The 22872-nt window shown below is 40.8% G+C and overlaps 3 protein-coding genes across 6 annotated transcripts in view; 1 reads left to right on the top strand and 2 right to left on the bottom strand.

Annotated features, from left to right (window-relative positions):
* The window catches only part of si:ch211-193k19.2 (uncharacterized protein LOC100034574 homolog), a 1126861-nt gene that overhangs the window by 156763 nt on the left and 947226 nt on the right, over positions 1-22872 (bottom strand). The gene's annotated exons all lie outside the window — the stretch shown is intronic.
* Positions 7497-12518, top strand: abitram (actin binding transcription modulator). Its single transcript, XM_034241032.1, has 6 exons — positions 7497-7705; positions 7842-7893; positions 11318-11447; positions 11579-11655; positions 11742-11811; positions 12060-12518. Exons 1-6 carry the CDS (start codon positions 7624-7626, stop codon positions 12195-12197), a joined length of 549 nt encoding a protein of 182 aa, XP_034096923.1. The 5' UTR covers positions 7497-7623; the 3' UTR covers positions 12198-12518.
* Positions 12507-22872, bottom strand: part of ctnnal1 (catenin (cadherin-associated protein), alpha-like 1) — a 52995-nt gene continuing 42629 nt past the window's right edge. Inside the window, exons 11-19 of one of the 4 annotated variants that reach the window (XM_034240942.1) lie at positions 22236-22377; positions 21327-21361; positions 21187-21237; positions 20702-20856; positions 20334-20382; positions 19722-19778; positions 16332-16451; positions 15510-15593; positions 12507-14422 (exon numbers count right to left, since the gene is read on the bottom strand). In XM_034240942.1, the coding sequence (XP_034096833.1) occupies positions 13919-14422; positions 15510-15593; positions 16332-16451; positions 19722-19778; positions 20334-20382; positions 20702-20856; positions 21187-21237; positions 21327-21361; positions 22236-22377 (1197 nt within the window). In that variant the 3' untranslated portion in view covers positions 12507-13918. Of the gene's footprint in view, positions 14423-15509; positions 15594-16331; positions 16452-19721; positions 19779-20333; positions 20383-20701; positions 20857-21186; positions 21238-21278; positions 21362-22226; positions 22378-22872 lie in introns of all 4 variants that reach the window. The other 3 variants (XM_034240940.1, XM_034240943.1, XM_034240941.1) reach the window with 3 other exon arrangements.

The raw sequence follows: 22872 nt of genomic DNA on the forward strand, positions 1-22872 counted from the left end.
TGTGTCAGTAATTATCTTGGGAAGCATTTGGAACTATTAGTCATTTAAATTTTGATCCGGTGATGACAATAGCAAAAGAACAGTCGCCTTTTTGAAATGTCCCGACCTAGACTGCCAACATATTTGTTCAAACTTCCTCTGTCACCAGTGTGTCGTTTCTTTCACAGTAGGATAGGTCTCCATATTGGCACATGGTCAAACATATGATAGGCTATTAAATTATTTAATTAAATGATAAATAAAAGTGTATCTTTAATAAAAGAATGCAAACATTGAATAGACTTATTTGTGCCAGAAAAACGTTTACCAAGCTCCCCCTCAACCCCTTTCGTATTCGTGCTTTAAGCAACTTCCTCTTGTGTTTGAAGAGTTTGACCTTGAAACATTGTTAACCCACTAACCCAAAACAGCAAACCTGTGAGATATGTGAGAACAGATCTGTGGGTCTAGCATATTTTGTTATGTTTAGCTCTCTGCTTCTGCTGGTGCCTCTGAGTCAGAAGAGAATGATAAATGTGTCTGAGAACGTCTGAGCGGAGCCGGTTAGTCAGTGAGGAAATGGGGGTCTACACACGTTTGTTAAATCAAACATCATAGTAACTCAAATACATTCACACAGTATGGAGGGCCTTTTAAACTGGTTTTAACAGCGTGTGACATTAGTCAGTTTTAACAACGTTTTTGGCTGCTGGTGTAATTTCAAAGATTTACAAAAAACCTATGCTGTCTAAAACATATCCTCATCCTCCTCTATACATCCTGAAAGTTGGCAACTCTGCCAATCAAAGTCAACTGAGTGTGACTAGTTATAAGACGCGCTGAGCACTTTCATCTCAGTTAAAAGCAGGATCAAATACTTGTTCCCGGTTTAAGGTGTGTGTGTGTTTAGTGGAACACTCAGTGATGCAGACACACACACATCTGGTAGCCTACTGCTGCCACCATACAGAGACTTCTGTCCAGTCAGCATTACTCAGTCCTCCAGACGACGTGTAACTAGTCTAAAAGAACACTAACGCTCCTGCTCTGGGTGATTTTCCTGTTGTTCAATGTCTATTCATTGACAGTTCGCGTCAGAAAGTGCAAACAGATATGGGGTGTGAAGCAAAGTTGAGAGTTCATCTCTGAATCAGAATGAAGGCAAACTTGTGGGAAACATGTTTTCATCAAAGTCTGCTTATACATTCAAAATAAACTCCCTTTGACTGATCTAGTATTCATCCATATTCACATCCCTGAACGTTCAACAAAAAAACAACAACTCTTCCCTGAAATCACGTGAGCATTCGTGTAAATACCCATGCAGATAAGAAAGACAATACCTCCGTCACCCCACCAATCACCACACATTCTGTGGGTTTACAGTTGGGGAAAAAAGGCTCTCGGTAGGATGAAGAGCGGAAGAACTACAGCTTCAAATTTAACAGAAACCAGACAGAACGCATGTTGTTTTACGAGGAAGAAACCCTGAGAGGTCTTCATGATGAGACAAAAGGGATTCCAAAGTTGAGTCCCTTGTTCTCATGATTGATGTTACAGTGGATATAAGTACCAAAGAAAGCACTCAAACAATAAAGTTTTAGGTTTTTTTCCATGAACAAAAACAAGAGGAGGAAGGAGAGTTGAGGGCCGTTCATCTCTTAGTCTCAGGAGAAAGGGAGTGGGATAAGCAAAGGAAATTAAGAGATGGAGGGAGATTCCTCTTCCTCGAGTCTGTTTTCTGTTAATCCTGCTCTTATAATCTCACTACATCCTCCCTTCCAACCGAGGCCCAGCTGTCCAAACCTCTGACTTCATCACTTCTGCACTGGATGCACGCTTCAAAATATCCAGATAAATGTTTGCTTTGTTCCATCACAAACACATTCTGTCCTTGGCCCCCTTGTTAATTAAAACTGCTGTTTTCATTCTCCATGCTGTTGCTTTCAACCCATGAAACAGTCTTATTTTGTAAGGGGAGATCTTCTAGGGTTTTCAGGGTGACTATTATCAACATTAGCTTTCACTAGTTATTCTCTTGAACTCGATTTTCAGGAATGGTATATTTAGTTAGAGCGTTTCCTGTCAGAACACCTCACCACATGAGCTATAAGGTTAATTTGGTGTGAGAACTTGACATTTCACTCTAATTTAAAATCTGATCACTTCCTTCAGGTGTAAAATAGAAATAAGTTGAAGTCTTGTCATGGACTATCTCACTCTATAGCCCAAAAATGGACACAGAGATGAACATGAAGTTTTATTGAGAAACAAATAAACAGTGATGGTTAAACTACCCTCAGAACATTAACTTTAGAGGGCGTTTGACAATTTTCACCAAAGTTGTGAAATAACCTCTCCTTCAGAGCACTGTCAACACTGAGTGTTCACTTCAGTTACAGCCCATGAGAACATCTCCTTTAATGTAGAAACAAGGGCTTCGGCCAACACACACAACCATGTCCAAGGCTGTCCAGAGAGCCAAAACCCGAACTCTCCAAAGAAAAAAAGGCACAAATATCCACATATTTGCCGCGGAATGGAGTGTTCTTATGTGACCCGAGGAATCTCCCTAGTCTCATTCCTTTACCATTTCTGGTACATGATTCTGCAGAATGAGTCAGTGATGTTTATGCTCATAAAAGGGCTTTAAAAAATATTTTCAACTCAGAGGAAACATAGAGACAATCGCTACAAAACAAGTATGCAATGTGCTTTGTGTGCTTTCATTGACATGTTACAAGTCTGTGCAAAGATCTTTGTGATTTCTGCATGAGCAAACCTTTCTCTAGTGACAGCTGTTTTATTTGTTGGACATGATTAATCATGTACTGTTGAAGTTGAAGGGTGGATATTTGGATCAAAGAAACAATCTGCTGCTACGCTTCAAGCAAATAAAAGAGGTGGAGAATTCGTCTTGGAGAAAAATTCCCTTTCCATGAGGAGATTTTCAAGATGTTTGCCACGTGGCTTCAGACAATAATTACCACAAGCCCTGTGCAGGGCGCTTCTAATTAGAAATTGTTGGTAAACCTAAATAAGCCCACTTGGTGACTTAATGTATATATCCTTTTCAGCATCTCATAAAAGAGTCTTGTTAAATGTTTACTGGCAAGAGAAAGCGTGTGGTAAGAATCCAAGGCTGAAACCTCTTAATACCTGTAAATTATTCCACGTGTATGCATGTGGATTTGGCGTCTTACCTGTGCAGTGTGCATGTTCTTTCCATGGCCCTCAGCTCTTGTTGAACCCCATTCATCTCTGGAGGAGGACAAGCAGGATGACAGCTGTGGACAAACTAGTGTCAGGAATAAGTTTGAAGCCCCTCGAAGCCAGGTAGCATGAAAGAGGGAATAAAGATTGATGGGCACCAAGTCAGAGAAGACAGAAAATAATATGTGATTGATGTAACCAGATCTGCTAGACTAGTGACTCTCAATTATTGGAACATACATTTTTCAACTGACATTAAAGTTATATATTTAAAATGCCGGCAGGCATTAAAACAAACAAGTTCAGACCACTTCCTCTGGTCTTAATGTTAAAGTCAATGTTGAATGACGTAAGTGTCAGATAAAAACCTTGCCTCTCTCAAATGATAAAAATAAAAGGAACCAACAGACTTGTTTTGCCACCATGTGTTTTTGTCATGAGCATTTTGGCTTTAAGAAAAGAGTCCTTTTCTGCTGCCAGGGACACATTATCCCTTTCTCTCACACACAAATGCACTCAGATACTCTTCATTTAAATCATGATAGCTTTATTTCCTTTATCAGAAGCAAATGTCCATGCTACTGGCTCTGGTCATGCTCTCTGTCAATATGCCACTCATGCAAGCTACTGTCTCCTTACATTATTCATACAGTTAATGTTTTATAAACTCAAACCTATCAGCAGAACAACGGACCAGCAAGTTCAAGGAAGAATAACAACGCTTCTTGTTCCATGGTAATCATAAATCCAGTGTACATATACGTTGTTAAAAGTTGTGATCACTTGCTGAACATCCAATCTGATCTTTTCAGTTGTAATGCATTTGGATTGCTTTCAATTTAATGTCAACACTGTGTAGGGAAGCTGCAACGTGTCATGTACACGTGATAAAATATGTTTGAACTAAAGGAGTCGTGAATTTGACTTACAATTACAAACACACACATGGGCTATTGTCAGAGCCTCGGGGCCTCACTGCCTTTGGAGAGAGGCCAGAAATAACAGAAAAGCTCTGACATGATTGATTGCACCTTTGGCCGCCGATTACCACAGAGAAAGCCAATAATAACTTGACATGGGACCAGCTTATCAGAGTGACACCGCTCCTCTGCAGGCATGACATTTGAAAAACAGCAGGATCTCCAAACACCAGATTCAGAGCAATGGTTAGGGATATGTTTTGGTGCTGATGCATGTTCGTACATTTGCTGACAGCAGAGTAGGAACTTTATGATTCCACGTTGAAGCTTTTTAGAGGAAGAGATCACTGTGAGACTGTACTTGTGATTCAGTCAACCAGGGCATTGACCACACTCTTACTTAATTTGTTCCTGTGACACAGGAACACATTTAACAGCCCTTTAAAAGCACTACCCTGAAATGTAAGTTCCTCATTTGAAACCCACTTTACATAGCAGTGAATAAACAAAGGGCTTAAATGTGCTTTCGGCAGCGAATAACTCAATCTGTTGAATGGCAAATGCAGGTGTGCGTGCCTCGTTGCTTTCCAGGAAACAGACTGGCAGCGTTTCTAACTGCAGCATAACTCTATTATTTCAGACATTTATGAAAAGAAGAGATACTGAATGTGAGCCTGGATTTCATGCAACACTGCTCACAAACGATGAAGTGCTGAAAGTGTTACTGATAGCTTGTCTGCCTGAACCACTTATGGAAAATAAATCCACTTCCTCACAATAATTATTTCCATCTGCATTACAACACAGAAACATCTAATGTGTCTCTCTGGGGTTAAACAGCGCTAACTGTGTGCCACGAAGCAGGAAATCCTTACTCTTCTGGCCTTGTATGAGTACAGTTCTAATGAAGCGAAACAACTGGTTTTCTAAAAGCCACGCAGGCACCCCCCTTGGTTTTCTCTTCCCTTATCAGGCTCTCCTGGCACTGAGGACCAGCTATGAAACAACGTTGGACAACTTCCATTGCAGAGAGAGACTGCTGGAGCCGTCCTATCACAAACAACAGGCCAGAGAGGAAGGTCTGCTCGCTGTAGCAGTAGCTGACGTGGAGTTACTCGTGAATCCTACACCAACGCACACACACACACACACACACACACACACACACACACACACACACACACACACACACACACACACACACACACACACACACACACACACACACACCACACACACCCACACACACACACACACACCCACGCACACACACACACACGCACGCACGCACGCGCACACACACACACACACACACACACACACACACACACACACGCACACACACACACGCACACACACACACGCACACACACGCACACACACAAGCATTTGCAGCTGGAGTAACTCGAGCTGACTGTTTGACAGCCAGCCAGTGAACCTTGAGGTCCAGTGCTGAAGACCGGGAGACGGAGCAATGTTTCTTTTCAACAATATGTAGTAAAGCCTTGGGAATGTACACAAACTGACATATACATGTGATAAACACAGATGCACACACACTCTCGCAAAAATCAACATCCATGGAGTTCACCAGGACATACAAGACACTCTTCACTCACATATTTCAAAATGACAAATTGACAACAGCATCATGAACCCAAACAGAATCTATTGGACAGGATATTTACAGAGACATCTTAACTTTAGGTATAAAGTAACCTGTTAACTTGAACTTTTCTTAACCTGTTGCTCTACTTGCAGCGACTGTACAACCTAAAGTGGGATTTTCTTTGGAAAAGGGTCACAAATTAAGCTGATGATTTATGTCAAGAAAGGTCTTGTGTATAGGAAAAGTCTAAAGCAAGATTGGATATCTGAGACATTCCCTTCATGTCCACTCTTTCCATAATGGTTTTGCGTTTCATCTTTGAATTAATTGCAGACCATGGCCTACCACAGAGAGAGGAGTAATGGAAAAACTCATTATGATGAGTCTTCACAGAAACACTTTCCAAGTCTCGGTCGTGGGGAGTAGATGAATGGAAAACTCATCGTGCCCCCAAATATCAGCTGAATCTCTCACTCCTGCCCTCTCCTCTAAAACTATTTAACCAAGATGAAGTCATCATTGCATAATCATCCTCGTGCCATGCCAGTCCCCTCCACATTGTGCGCATGGAGCCAGATATGTTTGGTATGTGATTGGTCTGGACTGGGTCAGAGAGGGGCTATTTCAAAAATCCAGGGAGGGTAACAGTCCCTCATTCCTGCATCCATTCAGACCCTCTTCATTACACAAACCACTCAGATACAGATACTTAAAATGTCTATGCACGATCTGTGAGAATCAATAGCCAAGAGGGGAAAAAATGACACGTATCAGAGTATGGTATGTTGCAGTGGATCACAGACACTGTGAGATGGCATAAATGATCTACACATTTAAAACATGCATATTAATAAAATATGAATATTTTAAACTGGAGGAATTACTTATTATTTTTACATATATGTGCCAGCATCATGCAGAGGATTTGCTTTTAAATAAACGTTGGTGTCCTCTGAGTTTGAATGTGTAGAGTTGAATGCAGTTGCTAGCAGTAGTCTGACATCTAGTGGTCGATGCTAAAAACTGCTTTCCTTATATCTCCAGGGTGGTATGACCCTGCCAAACAAAGTGCAACACATATGCTTTGGGCATGCATTGACCCCTTAGTTTTAATTTGTTAACACATATTTGTTTAAGCACGATTTTAACACAGTATACACATAATAATGCAAGATCAACCCTAAGGTCGTTATAATTTGAGGTCACAATGTTGTGTAATGTTGAAAAATGAGACTTCATCCAAAGACCACAACTCAAGGGACCCACAATAAATGGGTTTTCTGGGCCTCTAAATATCCAGAGTCATGTAAAGGACTGGGAAAAACAATGACAAATCACACACCGTTATATATACCAACCTGACTCAAGTGACAATGTCAATCAGAAAAACATTTCACAACTGTTTATTAAAGCAGAAGTTTTTATAAAAATTTTAAAGAAAATCAACATGAGAAAAAAAGTGCATGCCTACCTTTCCAGGTCTTTTGGCAGATGAGAAAAGTCTTCAGATGCACAGAAGTCTGATGTGAAGACGACAGTAGATCGAGATTCAGGTCCAGTTTGGATTAACGAAATTATTCAATTGTTTACATAACCAGTATCTCCATGCTTCCATTTTCAAAAGTACCAGTGATGCTGTGATGAAAATGTACTTTGTGAATTGTAATTTTCTAAAGTGTCAAATTGACCTCCCAAATTCCCAAAACCCTAGCTTTGCAAATTCACAAAGAAGCGAAAATATCTCCGGAACCTTTTCGCTCGAAAAACGTCGGACTTCTTCGGCGACGGATCACTTGGTGTCACACAATTAGTTGTCCGTCAAGCATAGTAGTTGAGAAACATAGGTATTGATGTAAATTAAGTATTATTTTCTTACTAATACCTGTATTGTGAATCGTTTTGATGGACTGCTTGGAGCAGAAAGATACTGAAGCGACGGCGCCGTCAGTTATCGACCGATATTACACACGCTGGTACAGAGCAGGTAAATATAAATGTTACAGTTAGCCATGCGGTGGCTAACTGAGCTAACGTTAGTTGGACTTCAAACCTCAGGCAGAGTAAACATGTTTTTGATTATATTACCAATATTTACAAGTTAAATGTGTTGTTTTATTTAGATATGAAGGGGAACCCGTGTGAGGACCATTGCATCCTACAGCATTCAAACAGGTAAGGTAACAGGGGTATCATGGCTAACTTAGAATTGGTTTAATTACATTTTATGTTAAGACACGAGGAATTAGCTTTGGTGTAAATGGTACAAACATAAACACAAAAAGAACACTTTTTATTTTAAAAGGATAAAAAAATAGCACTAATATAAAAAATATTGTTCATTGTTAAAATACAGTCAATAATTAACACACACATAAATATGCAAAACACTGAGCAAAGTGAAATATAATTTAAAGTGGAGAGCTGTGCAGGTTTAAAAAGAGGTAGTGTGAAACAGAAATGGGTTTACAGTCTTAAAGGTCCCATGTCATGGCCATTTCTACTGATCATAATTCCATTGTTGAGGTATACTAAAATAGATTTATATTGTACAATTTTCCAAAATCTCATTGGTTTCTCATACAGCATCTCTGTATAGTATGTGTATTCACTCTCTGTCCTAAACGGCTTGTTGGAGCTCCTGCCCCTCCCCCTTCCTGTGAGCCCAGTGGCCGCCTGTGAGACCCAACCCAGTAAAGACCCAGCCCGAACACACACACACACACACACCTGCAGCCTGGCTGGGAGTTTGTGTGTGTGTGTGCTCACACACCGACTCGCAGCCTCGTCCCGCCGTCTCAGGGAGGAGAAATGGGCGGAGCTGCAGCTGAGAAAAGATTGAGTATGTGTGTGAGGAATTTGGGTATGGGCACGTCACTGTACCCAGGAAGAAAACAATGGAAACTAGTCGTTTTGGGGCAGCATAGACAGGTCTTTTCTGTGTTAGAGTTTTACTCGCTACTCGGGATGGGTATCGTTAAGGTTTTAATGGTACTACTACTTTTATCGATACCGCTTATCGATCCGGTCTTTTAACGGTACTCTTATCGGTTCTTTTGGAGAAAAAGGTAAATTAACTTAACAAATTGTGAACAAAACTAACATTGCTTTTTATTTAAATTGAATAAATAATATTTCACATCAAAAGAAACAACAATGTTTTTTAACAAATCGTATTAAATTATGTGATGACAGAACTGTAAACAGAATAGCTGAAACTTTAACAAACTAAATAACTCAGTTTCCTCTAATCATTAACCCATGTTTGTATAATGTAGTTAACTCTGTGTGTTGCTGCTAGCATACATAACACCTGAGGTGGAAAAACTACTCGTGGATGGGGCTACAGAGCTACTAGAAAGACAGTCGAACCCGGTGCATTCCTCCGTCTGGATGTGGAGCACTTTTGCTAAATGTTTAGACAAATTGCTCGTGTTACCGCCCTTACATGCTAAACTCTTATTGCACTATTGGTAACGAGTATTGTCCACATCGAGATGGGTAAAGTTTAACCACACCTCGGAGCGCGTTTTCTCCGCCATCGTGTGTGTACTGCCTCGCCCCCTCGCAAGCAGGCAGGGGAGAGAGATCTCTCGTCTGTATTGGAAAGATCGAAATACTAAAAATAATCATAGACGCATTTTGCAGTCTTTTTGCGTATTAGAAACGGAGTTGGCGACACTAAAACTGCAATATAATGTTTGTGTAGCAATAATACATATATTTTTGACATGTCCCCAGTACCGATAACGTCGGAGCTTAACGGTACCACGGTCTTTAATAATTCAGCCCCGGGGCCCGTTTAATACCGGGGCTCGGTACCCATCCCTACTCGCTACAGGGTGTACTTTGAAGGTTTGTGACTCTGCAGACCGTTTACATGCGTAAAAACCTTAATAACACACAAGGGGACAATAACTGGAAAAGCATGACATGGGACCTTTAAGAAGAATAATATATTGTTTTCATGATATTGCATAGTAGGGGTGTAACGGTATCCGTATTCGTCCCGTACCGTCGCAGTTCGGACGTCACGGTTCGGACGTCACGGTTCGGCACATGCAGTCACACGGCGAATACGCCTTTTTTTACGAGTGGGAAAAAAGTCTGTCGCTCAGGGCAGTATTACACTATATATAATCCAGGGGGCGGTATTGCGCCTAAAAGCCAGCCGCCCGTAAATAACAAATGAAGAACAAGAACAAAACACAACAAAACGAACCCTGAATACATGAAGAAGAAAAGTTAGTAGCTATGGCGAGTTCACACAACACACAGGAGCTAGAAGATCCACCTGCTTCTTTTAAATCAGGTGTGTGGGAACATTTCGGGTTCCCTGTGGACTACAACAATGATGGGGTGCGAGTTGTGGATCGGAGGAGGACGGTGTGTCGGCGTTGTTCGACAGCGGTGCGGTATGCTAGTGGTAACACGTCAAACATGCTCAATCACATCCGAGTCAGTCCCCAGCGAGAGGGTTTTCTCGACGGCAGGTGACATAGTTACCGCCACCAGAACTGCCCTCACTACTGACAACGTAGACAAACTCATCTTTTTGAAGAACAACTTGAAAATAGAGTAAAGCTTGAGTACCTTTATTTAGGCATAATGGCCTCACACACTCACAAGTGAATTACACATGTTAGACATTGCTCCTAAAGGTACAGATTGTATTTTGTTTTATATTTATCATTGTATTTATTTTATATTTTGACATCAGGAGATGTTATACAGTTCTGTATTGCCTTTTATTGATTGTGATTGAAACACTTTTTTATTATTTATTTTAATATTTTCAAGACATTCTTTTTAGTTGTACAGCTTATTGAACCTTTTTGTTTGACATCAGCCATTATAAATAATATGGCCATCTGAGTGTGTGTGTGTTACTGTTTGTGGTTTGTTTTTAACTGTGTAATACAGTTAATGATTCCAAATGTTAGAGTTCCTTATTTTCATACCAAAACTTGCACTACTGTTACAAATAAATAACAGCAAAAAAAATTATGCATTTGGGACTTTTTTTTGCTTTTCCTTTATTGTACCGAACCCGTACCGAACCGTGACCCCCAAACCGAGCTATGAACCGAACCGTGACTTCTGTGAACCGTTACACCCCTATTGCATAGTGTTTTTATGGGGTGGTGTTGTAGTGAAATCCACACATGGTGGAGATAATTGCAAAACAAGTATTAATAATACACTTAAAATCCTAGGAAAAACACGACCTAATTGTTCATTTTTTGAAGAGACTATGTTTTATTGTATCAATGTGGCGTGAGCCTTTTTGTGTTAGAATTCAATTATTTGAGGAGTTTCCTCAAATATTGTTTTATGGGGGACTTCAACACCAGAAACAACTTCTATAAATATCCATTAATGGCACACCAAATAAACATCAACAACATGTAAGGTTTCCAAATAGTGAAGTCCTCCAAAAATATAAGGGTTTTAACAGTTCTAGTCGTCCACTATTATGAGTTGTTGCAACAAACTCATACCATATCCTGTCTCAAACTATCTTCAACTGTATTCACTCATACTTATTAAAAATGACTTCCATTCACTAATATTGTTAACTTGTGTTTCTTCTCTGCAGACTGTGTGTTATCACGTTAGCCGAGACTCACCCAATCCTTCAGGATGGGCGGTCAATCAAAAGCATCAACTACCAGATCAGTGACGGCTGCAGTCGGCTGAACAATAAAGTGTCTGGGAAGTCCAAGCGGGTAAATTCAAAAATACTTTATAAAGCTACAGATGATTTGGATTTCCGTGCATTTATTTCTGCTTGTGTAGCTACCCTCAACATTGTTCAGCTTGGCCTTAAATGCCTCTCAATCTTTTTTTCCCATCATAGGGGGGTCAGTTCGTTACTGACTTTGCACCTTTGTGTAGGATAACATGCACAGATGAAACTGAATACACAATCTACAGGTAAGATAATGGTTTGTTTTTCTAGGCATATATTTCACATGCTTGTATGCATTTCATGATAAGTCACACAAACCATCATCTTTTAGCTGCATCCGAGGCCGTCTTCTGGAGGTCAATGAGAGTATTTTAAAAACACCCTCTCTCTTGCTGAAAAAGGTAAATATACATTTGTAACTGTAAAATCATCTCATGTGCATATCTGGATACCGTGTTTATTGTCAAGTCTAATTGTGTATTTGCCCTCTTGAATTACACAATGTCAAAAAACACATTTTGAATATTTAGTTTTCTGTCTATATTGTTAATGACTGCAAAATAATAGTTCCTCTTCCACAATCTTTGAAGTTTCATTTTATCTTATCAAACAAATGTTTCTAAATGCTTTGTCTGTCCAACGTGAACAGCCCTTCACTGATGGGTACATCGCTGTCATCTTGCCAAAGTTTGAGGAGAGCAAGACCATCACAGAGAATCTTCTGAGCAGAGAGGAGTTCGAGAGCATCGTCTCCAAACGTTCTGTTGCCGAATCTCAACCATCATGAAAGAGTTCTACTTGTTTAAGTTAAACCCGCTCTGTCAGTCCTGCCGGGTTGGGTAAAGACTGAATCCTGGAAAGAGACTCGCATGTGGTCAAAAGGAATACTGCATTTAATGCAAGCTTCGCCCTGTGCCTCTTTACTCTTATTGTTTTCTTATGTTTTAGAATGAAGGAGGTTTCAGAAGGCACTTTTTTTCAAGTTTGAAGAGGAAAGCATGACAAAGTACTTGGATTCTGTTTGTATAATACCAGAAACATATATACTTGGGTTGAATTATTTTTCTAGAATGTCATTAAACAAAAACAGCAGTAATTTAAGAAAAAATATTGTTTATTTTTGTATGTGTCACTTTTATTAACCTTTCAATTGTCAAAAGAATAAATGGTCCAAAACTAGATTTCTTCACATCTGTAGCTGTACTACAATACCCAGCATCCTTAGCTGCTCTCACACCGTACAAAGCTTAATGTATGTTATTCATCTGTCATTATCACACCATCACCTAGTACCAAAGTCATTAACTTAGGATACATACTGTATATATATACATATATCTATGCTTCATGTACCATATTATACATACCATTTAATACATATTGGCCAACCAGGCAGCTTCACAATAGTCTTCATAACAAGTACACTTCAAGGCTCCATTTGACACAGGTGCCAGTTCAAATGATCTTTCATTTTCTTTAGTGAGAAAAACAATGTCTGACTATACTAATGATAGGATTTCATAAAAGGACAGTGTAAAGTAAGATCCTGACATCCCCAAAGCATCTTGAACTTTATCTTCCTCTGATTTGGAGAAGCCAGGACCAAATAAAATAGTTCTCCAGTGATGAACACTGAGGTGTAAGAGCTTTATATTTCACACTAGTAGCAAGCTGTAGATCACAGCGTCTTTATGAGGACGCTCATATTTGGCATTAAAGACTGATTTTGTTGCTAACGTTCCATGGCAAACTATGGAAATAAACCTTTACGGTACGTCCACACAGCGGCTTTGGAAAAAGCTTGCCGGCGGGCGTGTCTGAAGCTCGACCAACAACCAATCACATGAATCTCCCGCCCCTACACACAAGCAGCGGTTTGATTGGCTAGAGCTTGTACTGGCATATGATTTGATTGGCTGACGCTTCCACCGAAAGCTTCAGAAGATTCAAAAATTGAACATTGCTCAACTTTTGAATCCTGGAAATCTTCGCTTTGCTTCCCACAATGCAGTTCGGCGAAAAGTGAGACAAAGTGACGTCACCCCATTCAAAGTGAATGGGCAGAAGCGTTGGAAGCTTTTTTTAACGCTGCTGTGTGGACGGGCCGTTAATCATACGGTGTGGTTGACTTCAAAATATGCATTAATCCAAGTGAGATGACTAGAATGCCAGTGTTCAAAGACAAATGTATCACTGTTTCATACTACACAACAAGTGTTAACATTAAAAAGCTTTAACACGTAGACCATAAGAGACTCAAACACAAGGGTTTGGTGGCGATGGCGTCATGCACGATGGGTTTTAAGCAGGTAACTTTTTTGTTTTTTTTACCCTCAATTTGGCTAACATGTGCAACACGTTTACAGTACACCACTAAGCAAATAGGCTTGTTACACAGAGGCACATAGTGAAGACAGATGTATGGCTGAGCTGAGCATTAAGAGGAGCTCTTTTTCAGATTTTTGATCAGTTTATCACCTCAATATTCAGAGAAGTGATAAAAGTGACTCAAAAATCAGGTTGTGTCAGAATTCTCTCTCTTGAAGGAGGCTCGCTGCAAAAGTCATAGCTGATTGTCTCCATCTTGTGGACTGGGGTGGAACTGATCTTCTGGTTAAAACTGCCCCTGAGCACATTGAGCTTGAATCTGCCTTCCACTTCATCATCCAGACAGCAAATGCAAGCTCCTGAGCCGAGGCTACCATCTTCACACGCTGCTTTAACCCACTCTTTAGGGGTGCATGAAGATGAGGGGAGTGAAGAAATTTTCTGGATCACCTGTTCTCCAGAAAGGTGATGTTTGCTATGTGCTGCTCCAATGGAGGATAGTGAACAAAGGATTATTTGCTCTCCAGGATGTTTAAAACCGGCAATGTGCTGCTCCAAACATTTGACACCAAAGCCATTGCTGTTCTTGATGTGGAGAGCCCCCTCCTCTTTGACAGGTGTGGATGCATCCTGCCTCTCTCTCCAGTCCTGCGGGGAACCCAGGCTACTCCTCTCTGACTTGTACTGCAAACAGACAACATCGAGAGGAAATATTTAAAAAACGTAGGAACTTGCAATCTTTTAAAACTGTTAACCTTATATTTTCCTTATCTGATGTTATGCTATTTTTCGACAAGTGCAAAAATGTAAGCAGACACTTTGAGCTATTAAACTAAATCTTCTTAAGGGTAATCTTTACAGAATTCGGAGCATATCTATGATTAAGGGATTGCCTCCACACATCTCTCAACATGGCGATGGCTGAGCTGGCAACTGGCAGCTAACGGTGCCATCATCACTTACAGTGCTAACATTGCTGACAAAACTAACATTGCTATCTTGAGCAGTGGCGGTTCTAGACCAATTTGACTGGGGGGGCCACTGGGGGGCCAGTTATTTTCTGAGGGGGGCACAATAAATGCAGGACGAAAAAGAGAACTAGACAGTATGAAGTAATTGCGCATAAGAAAACAATGCAATACAGTTATTGGTATTTGTTTCAGTACACTTATTTATTTCAGATAGATCTTATAGTTATTACTGTTAGCTTCAGCTTAAGTTATAGTACAATGTTTGCACTAACACCATATTTATATAAAAATAAAGGCAATGAACAGTTACATCTCTACTTTACATAAGGGTGTCTGCACAATCTCACATTACAGCAACAAAAAAAAAATGTCATTGTTAGGGGGGCCACAGAGGGGTCAGAGGTCAGTGTTAGGGGGGCACTGGCCCCCCCTGGCCCCCCTAGAACCGCCCCTGATCTTGAGGGTGAGCCGGGGGTCTGATATAAGCTTCAATCATCTAATGTGAGGCTGGCTTTGTAAACAAAGCACAGAGAAGCTTGGATTACAACACAGAGGGAGTATGACTTTAATCTCTTTTTAGGAGGATATTACTCAACTTTTTCTTTACTTAGCAAATGCCGTTTTTTATAAACTTTCAAGCCACTAATGATTCATTATATGTCCACGTTATGTTCACAGTTTGTTTCCTCTGCCCCTAAGTGGCCAATAAAAGTGTAATCATATGTTTTGCTTCATAAATGTGTTCTAACTTGCCAAAACACAAGTGCCAGTTATTCAGTTACGGAGTCCTGTTTAATCACCTTTTTGTTGAGCTTGTTGCAGAATGGGAGGAGATAAAGCACCACGGTCAAGATACCTCTGGTTGCCTGAATGGATGAGTCCACCTATCGACAAAAAAAGAATATTAAAATATATAAAATATAAAGAACTAGAATGGACATGCATTGAAAACAAATGCACAAGAGTGTACACACAGCAGCCTATCAACCACACACACATATTACTACTTTTCTGATCAGTGCTCTCAGACAGACAGACAGACAGGCAGACAGACAAACGCTCTCCCATTAGTGACAAATTATAAAGTGAACATCAGGAGGGAGAGACAGAGAAATGGGAGTCAATACATATCAAAGAGACGCTCATTAATCAGCAGAGGACACGCTATTTTTCATCCCATCCTTTTGATTCAGACCTTCGCCTTTATTACAAGGTGACCTGAGTTGGCTCATCCCTGCCCAAGATGCTCATTAATTTCTCCCAGACACTCATTAATCCAGTGCTCTGTGTTCGATAATGGTGTTACTTGCAGATCACTCAAATATTAAGCCGTAGCCAGTAATGAAGTAACGCAGTTAGTCATGCCCTATTGTGTGCTCACTCAGTGCTTCATTGATGCCGTTCTATTGTCCGGGATTTAGTTTTGATGCTTTTTGAAGCTAATTATCCCTTTAAGTAAAAAAACTAGCGCCTGCTCTGGACTTTCTGTGATGTTACTAATTTGATGTCTACTTAACACAACAGACTCACAGGCAAAAACAAGCCATTAATTCATTTTTTCTAAAAAAGCTTTCACAGAAACAAACAAGACAAGATGGAGACACACAAGGTAGTATGAGTACCTTCTGGAAGGTGGCAGTCTTGCCCTGTACGGGAGTCTTGCCCCCCATCTGCAGTTGTTGGCAGAAAGCCACCACTTTCTCCATCTCTGTCATCACCACAGACTTTTCCTCATCAACCAGCTGGAACGGGAGAAACACAGGAAAAAGGGAGAGATTTATTTCGTGACAGCAAAGATGGTTTATGATGGTTTATCCAGGGACATTGGGTTAATACGTGCAGCCATTTATAGACCTACTGGACTGGATTTACAGTGCTGTTGTTCAACCAAGCATCAGAAAAGGAGGGTGAAATAAATGTTAATTTAGTGTAGCTTGATATAATCCATCAGCAACAGCCAGGTCATGATCTACTGCTTAAGTCTGTTATCCAGCTGGGTTAATCCCTTGATCTCAGTCACGGGGGCCATCAATCTACTTCACTTACTCTTTATTATCAGGGTGTACCAAGAAGTCAGTCAAGTCGCTTCAGCTGATTCAAAATGCTGCAGCTCGTGTACTAACCAGAGTTAGGAAAAGGGACCACATTACTCCTGTTCTGGCTGCCTTACACTGGCTCCCTATAGAACACAGGATAGAAAATAAAATTCTTCTTCTCGCCTACAAAGCCCTTAATGGGCAGGCGCCATCTTACCTTAAAGAACTCATTATACCCTACTGTCCTACTAGGGCATTGCGTTCCAAGAATGCAGGGTTGTTGGTTGTTCCTAGAGTCTCTAAAAGTACAATGGGAGCCAGAGCCTTTTCTTATCAAGCTCCACATTTGTGGAATCAGCTTCCAGTTTGTGTTCGGGCAGCATACAGCCTATCCGTTTTTAAGAGTGCGCTTAAGACCTTCCTTTTTGATAAAGCTTATAATGATAAAATTAAAATAATCTAATAAGAGTGCATTGACGTAGTGTAGTGAAATATTTGTATGTATTCATGTTAGCAAACTATGGATAAGCTTAAAATGGGAATAATTTGGGTAAAACTGTCAGCTGGATTTGGGGCCTGTTGACATGTGTTTTTGAGGACAAAGGAAGATGGGGGAAGGTGAGAGCATGTCTTGATTTGCATTCAACTTAGATCTTGCTACAGTGATTGGGGAAACCTAAGGTCTGAGGTGTTAGGGATATTTGGGGCTGCCAATCAAGGAGGTCCAAATGGGAGGATCTGATAACTCCTCCCATTGTCAAAGAGTATAAACACAGACACACACGCGGTGTTCAGCCTCTTTCCTCTGGCTGGCACACGTGCAGGTAAATTCGGGATCCCAAAGATAATTTGTATTGAATTTGTACTGTATTGATTGTATTGCATTGTCATATTACCATTAAAGTAGATTATTGTTTACTTGGTGGCACTGGATTCCTTCCTGTATTATAACCAGCTTGATAGGGACGCGCGGAGATTTGAAAAGCGGATCAGTTATCCCTTTAAATCTCTAACAGTAGATACATTGTGCCTCTTCACCTATAAATTTGAGTTCTTACTCTTTCACTTAAATCCTAAAAACTTAGATCTTATCCAAAACCTTTCCCCTCTCTGACCTCTCGAGGTTCTATTAGAGGGTAACAGGTTGCAGAGAAGGCCTAGCCCGGCCCGGGAGTGTGGAATGTAGCCACAGACCTACTTCCTTACCTCTAACCAATTCAGGTTCCAGTGGGGACCTCTCTCCCTGTGTGCCTCTCCACCTTTGTTTCCTACTTCTTACTTGCTACCCTTTTCCTTCAACCTATCCTAAGGGAGTGCATGTATGTAGACACGTTAGTTTAGCTGCTATAGGCTTGGACTGTTGGGAGGGGCACCTCACTCTGTCTTTCTGGCTGTTTGTACCTGTGTACTCTCATGTTCCGATTAACCCAGCTTCCCCCAAATCTCTTTTTTGTGTCCATATATATGCCGGGAGTCGAGGCTAATCCTGTTGCTGTGGTCGTGTGTCCTCTATCCTGAGTACTGGGTCTGAGTCCTGGACTTCGAGTCGTGGCTGAACCTGTCTCTGCGGTCCTGCCTGACTCTCATCATACTACTTCCCTGATGGCTCCCACAAGATTGCTGACATCCTCGTGGATTCATCTTCTTATTATAGACACATGCATTTCCAAACATTTGGACTACCTATGTTGTAAATGTATTATCTTTTCGATTTACACACGGCATCTATTGCACGTCTGTCCGTCCTGGGAGAGGGATCCCTCCTCTGTTGCTCTCCCTGAGGTTTCTCCCATTTTTCCCTTTAAACTGTGGGTTTTCTCTGGAAGTTTTTCCTTGTACGATGTGAGGGTCTATGGACAGAGGGTGTCGTATTGTCATACTGATATTCTGTACAAACTGTGAAGACCACTGAGACAAATGTAACATTTGTGATATTGGGCTATATAAATAAACATTGATTGATTGATTGACTTACATGCCACTAGCGACCTAAAAGCACAAGCTCTTTCATTCAGTGTAGCACTACTCATGACTGACAAAAGTATATAAAACCTCAATTACAAATGCTCAAGCTAATTTGCATAAATAGCCTCATCATTTCAATCAGGGCATCGCAGGTGTGCTACAACAGCGCATAGCGCCAAAGAAGTGAGACAAAAAGGGTGAGACTGAGGGACTCCATTAGCACCAGTGTGTTTGATGTAATTAATCAGAAAGCGTGAGGCAAGTTGAAGAGCTGGGCCTCCTCATTATTATGAATTAGTCCTGGGCGGTGGCAGTAAACCCCTCCACCCTCGCCCCCTCCAAACATGCACAAACATACAACCCCGCCAACGCAGCAGTGACAAATGGCAGTCGTTAATGGCAGTCAATAAGAAGCGTTTAATTACGCTTGGAGGACCTGGGGAAGTAGTTGGTGGAGGGCAGGAGGAAGGAAGACACCGAGGCGACATTTGTTTGTTTGATCGCGACTCAGAGAGGGAAAGGGGACGGTGAAAGTGTGTGACAGACTTAATTTCCTGCTCTCGCTGTGTGATTTATAAGGCGGACCTGGCACCGTAGCATGCTAGAATTGGTGATAGGAGTGTGTATGTGTGTGAGAGGCGTAACAAGGGGTGGGGGCCCAGGTGCTAGTGTGTGTGTGTGTGTGTGTGTGTGTGTGTGTGTGTGCAAACAGATGCAGTTTTCCCTATACAAAAGGTTGTTTTTCCTGTTACTTGTTTATAAACCCATTTCTATAGCTTCTTATTAAGAGACTATTGTCAGATTCCATTAGAGAAGCAAGAACACAAGGTGTCCAGAAATATATATTTAATTATGTTTAATATAGTCAACTGTACTCAACAGATAACTGTCCGCCTTTTAAGTAGGACATATTGAAATGACTTTGTGTAGAGGGCTTATATTGCAAAATAATGTGTGTGTGTGTGTGTATTCAAGAGAAACAGAGAGATTTATGCATTGATGTGTATATACCTGAGTGGAAAAAGTGCGAAAAGATGAGCACAGCTGGAGTCCCTCTTCTGAGAGTACCTTTAAAAGGAATCAGAAAAAATACAAAAATCAAAAAAACGTACACAATAGCGTACAATAACTTTATTTAATTTAAGTTCCACCAGAAAGGAGCTCTTGATAGTAAAACAAAACAAAAGCACAGTAAATATGACTTTTTCCTGCTGTTGTTATCAGCCTCGTCTCTTTCCCCTCTTTTCTCTCTTATCTCCTTAGCTTTCCACAGATGGAATAAATCTTGCTGACATTTTGGGCCCTGATTCTACAAATTACTGAACATTATCGGCAATAATCCTAATTTAATGGATACTATCCTCCATCCTCCATGCACCGTTTGTTATCATGAGCACACAGCACCCTCTTTCCATCATAATGATAAGTCCTACTAGTCATGCCCTATCAGACACAAGGTGGAAGGGAATGAAATGATAATGGCATTTACTAATCTATCGATCTTCCAGCCACAGTATGTCTCCTGTTTAATAAAATAACAAATGCATTCATTTGCAACATCGACAAAACGGGAAGAAAAAAAAATCAGAAGGTGGACAGAAGGAGAGATATGCACGCACATACCTCAGCTTGATGAAAAAGATCTAGTGTTGTTTTCAGCAGCCCCTCCCCTCTGAGGAATCAATATGGGAAACACAGAAAATGAGGAAAGGAACAATGCATTAGAGAGATGGATGTGGACGAAATACATCCAAACAATCATGAATTGCAACCATTGGGAATGAATCATAGTCACGTCAACTGTGTCAGCACCTCTAGCTATGACTGGTAAATATCAATAGCTAAGCGCTTGGGAATCTTATTAACAGTAAGCCTCTAAAGAGATTAATGTGGATGCTTAAGAAGCTTTTCAGTATTGAGCTCTGAAATGTATGTAACAGTTTAATAGGAACGTGTGCGTGTCTGCGTGATGTGTAGAGCTGATGTGTCACCTGGTGAACAAGTACATGTTGTAGGCCATGCTAGCCAAGCTCTGGCTCTGTCGGACGATGTTGTGCTCCTGCTCCTCCCACTTCTCCACCTCTGTGTCCACGTCTGATGACAGCAGACGGAGCTCCAGACCCAGCTTGGCCATGCTGCTCTGCTCCTGAAAGCACACAAAATAATTCAATATAGGAAAGTCTGAAATATGATGTATGTCCTTGTCATACATTTGTATTGGTAAAGAGGGTTATTTTCATTTGTTAACACCATAACAAGTTCTATAATCAGCATAATCCCGCTTCCTGGTGTGGTACAGCATGTGAGAAACTGCCAACCCAGCAACATCGCAGCCTATTAGCATTAGAACACCATCAATTTCTCAAGCGAGTGACACAAAGTTTCCTGGAGATGAATATACTGCTGTCAGAACAGGAAACAGGACGTGTCATGATGTATTGTCCTGAAATCCAGAGGAGTGTATGATGTATGCTACCTCTGCATCCAACTTGACAGCCTTGACAGTCTTCAAGTTAGCTGTGTGTTTCTGTGTGAAAAGAGAGTGGCATTAATCAGAGGATTACTAACCATTTGATGATTGGAATATTCATGAGGATGGCTGTGTGAGAAACTCACCCCGGCTCTGGGAAGTGACAAATAAGATCTTTTTTCTGTAAAAAAAGAAACATAAAGCAAAAATAATCACATGTTATTTCTCTTTGAAATTGTAGTACTGCAACTTGTTTGCTTTTAACACTATCCATCCTTGGCACATCTTTATCTTTCATCACAAAAAAAGAGCAGCATGGTTCATTTTAACCTACTACAAGGACGATAAACGGATGTTCACGGGGAAGTTCATGAGAGAGCAATAAAACCCAATCTCTCTACTTTCACATACTATTTAGGCTTTACAGGACTATAAATGTGTGATGGACGTGATCCTTTCAACCTGCTGAGCTGCACTTCCAAATGTTTCCTGCGTTTTATGTGAAAGTCACATGCCAGGTCTTGGAAATATGCCAAAAACATCTTTCCCCTGTCTTTGAGATTTCTCAGGCTTACAGTGTGTGAAAGCACAAGGTTGATACGAACACACATGTTTGTGTGCAAGGACAAATGTAAAGTAGATGCAAATAAACACACAGGTGTCAGTAAGGATAACATCTGAGAGGCCATTCATGATTTGAACACTTTGGGTAACTATAAAGATTGAATGGAGAGAGGGAGAACAGAAGAAGAACGAATGCATGGTGTTTAATGGCGTTTCACAAAATTCTTCACAGTCAATGATGGTACATTTTTATAAGATATGTGCTTGCATGTGCTGCTTGCTGCTTTAACTCGCTATTGAAAATGTTCAAATTCTGCGTGTGCAAAATTATTCACCCAGGCTTTTATCTGAGACTTTCCTTCTTTCAGGCTAAAATGCCATTGGCAGCACATTTGGCCTTCCCCTTTTCAGTCTTCCTGCAAGACTCTAAGTCTTATGTATATGCTGACCCTCCTAAACGCACACATTAATAGAAAGCGCACCTCGCCTGCCTTCAAAGACGTCGTTGATCTCTCTCAGCAGCAGGGCCATGTCACAGAGCTGAGACTCCCACGCCTCGCAGAACACCTCCAGGTTCTCCTTAGCGATCTTACTGGACGGGTGGAGGGCCAGCGTCTGGGCTGCAGAGATGATCTGAGAGGGAGCGGGAAGAACGAAGCATGAGAACATTTTAAAAGTTGATTTGTATGGCAGCGTAAAATATGCAGGCACAGTAAGAGACAGAGAATCTAGAACAAGGAAACTCACTGTGGTGATTTTCGATTTAATTAGCCGTTGATTTTGATCTAAAAGTGAATCAAAGGGTTGCTCTGAGGTTGAACACAAGGTTGGAAGCAATCCCTTTCAAACTTACTGAGGAAAAAGAGGAACTAACACTAGACCACAACTAAGGCAAGCCATCAATATGTCTAATATGAATGTTTTAGCAATGTTAAAAGCTTTGTAAGTTTGTTTTCTTGATGGGTTGCATTCTCAAACTTCTCTTGGCTGTGGGTATAAGTTGGCTACACTTCTCTTCGAATCCTCGTTCATTAAGACCGGAATAATGGATGATAGATTAAACCACCGTCTTCCCTCTCTCTGGCTTCACATCAGAGCCTTCGTTCTACTGCTACACCCATTACATTG

Source organism: Gymnodraco acuticeps, unplaced genomic scaffold (genome assembly GCF_902827175.1).
Source record: "Gymnodraco acuticeps unplaced genomic scaffold, fGymAcu1.1, whole genome shotgun sequence".
Classification (NCBI taxonomy): domain Eukaryota; kingdom Metazoa; phylum Chordata; class Actinopteri; order Perciformes; family Bathydraconidae; genus Gymnodraco; species Gymnodraco acuticeps.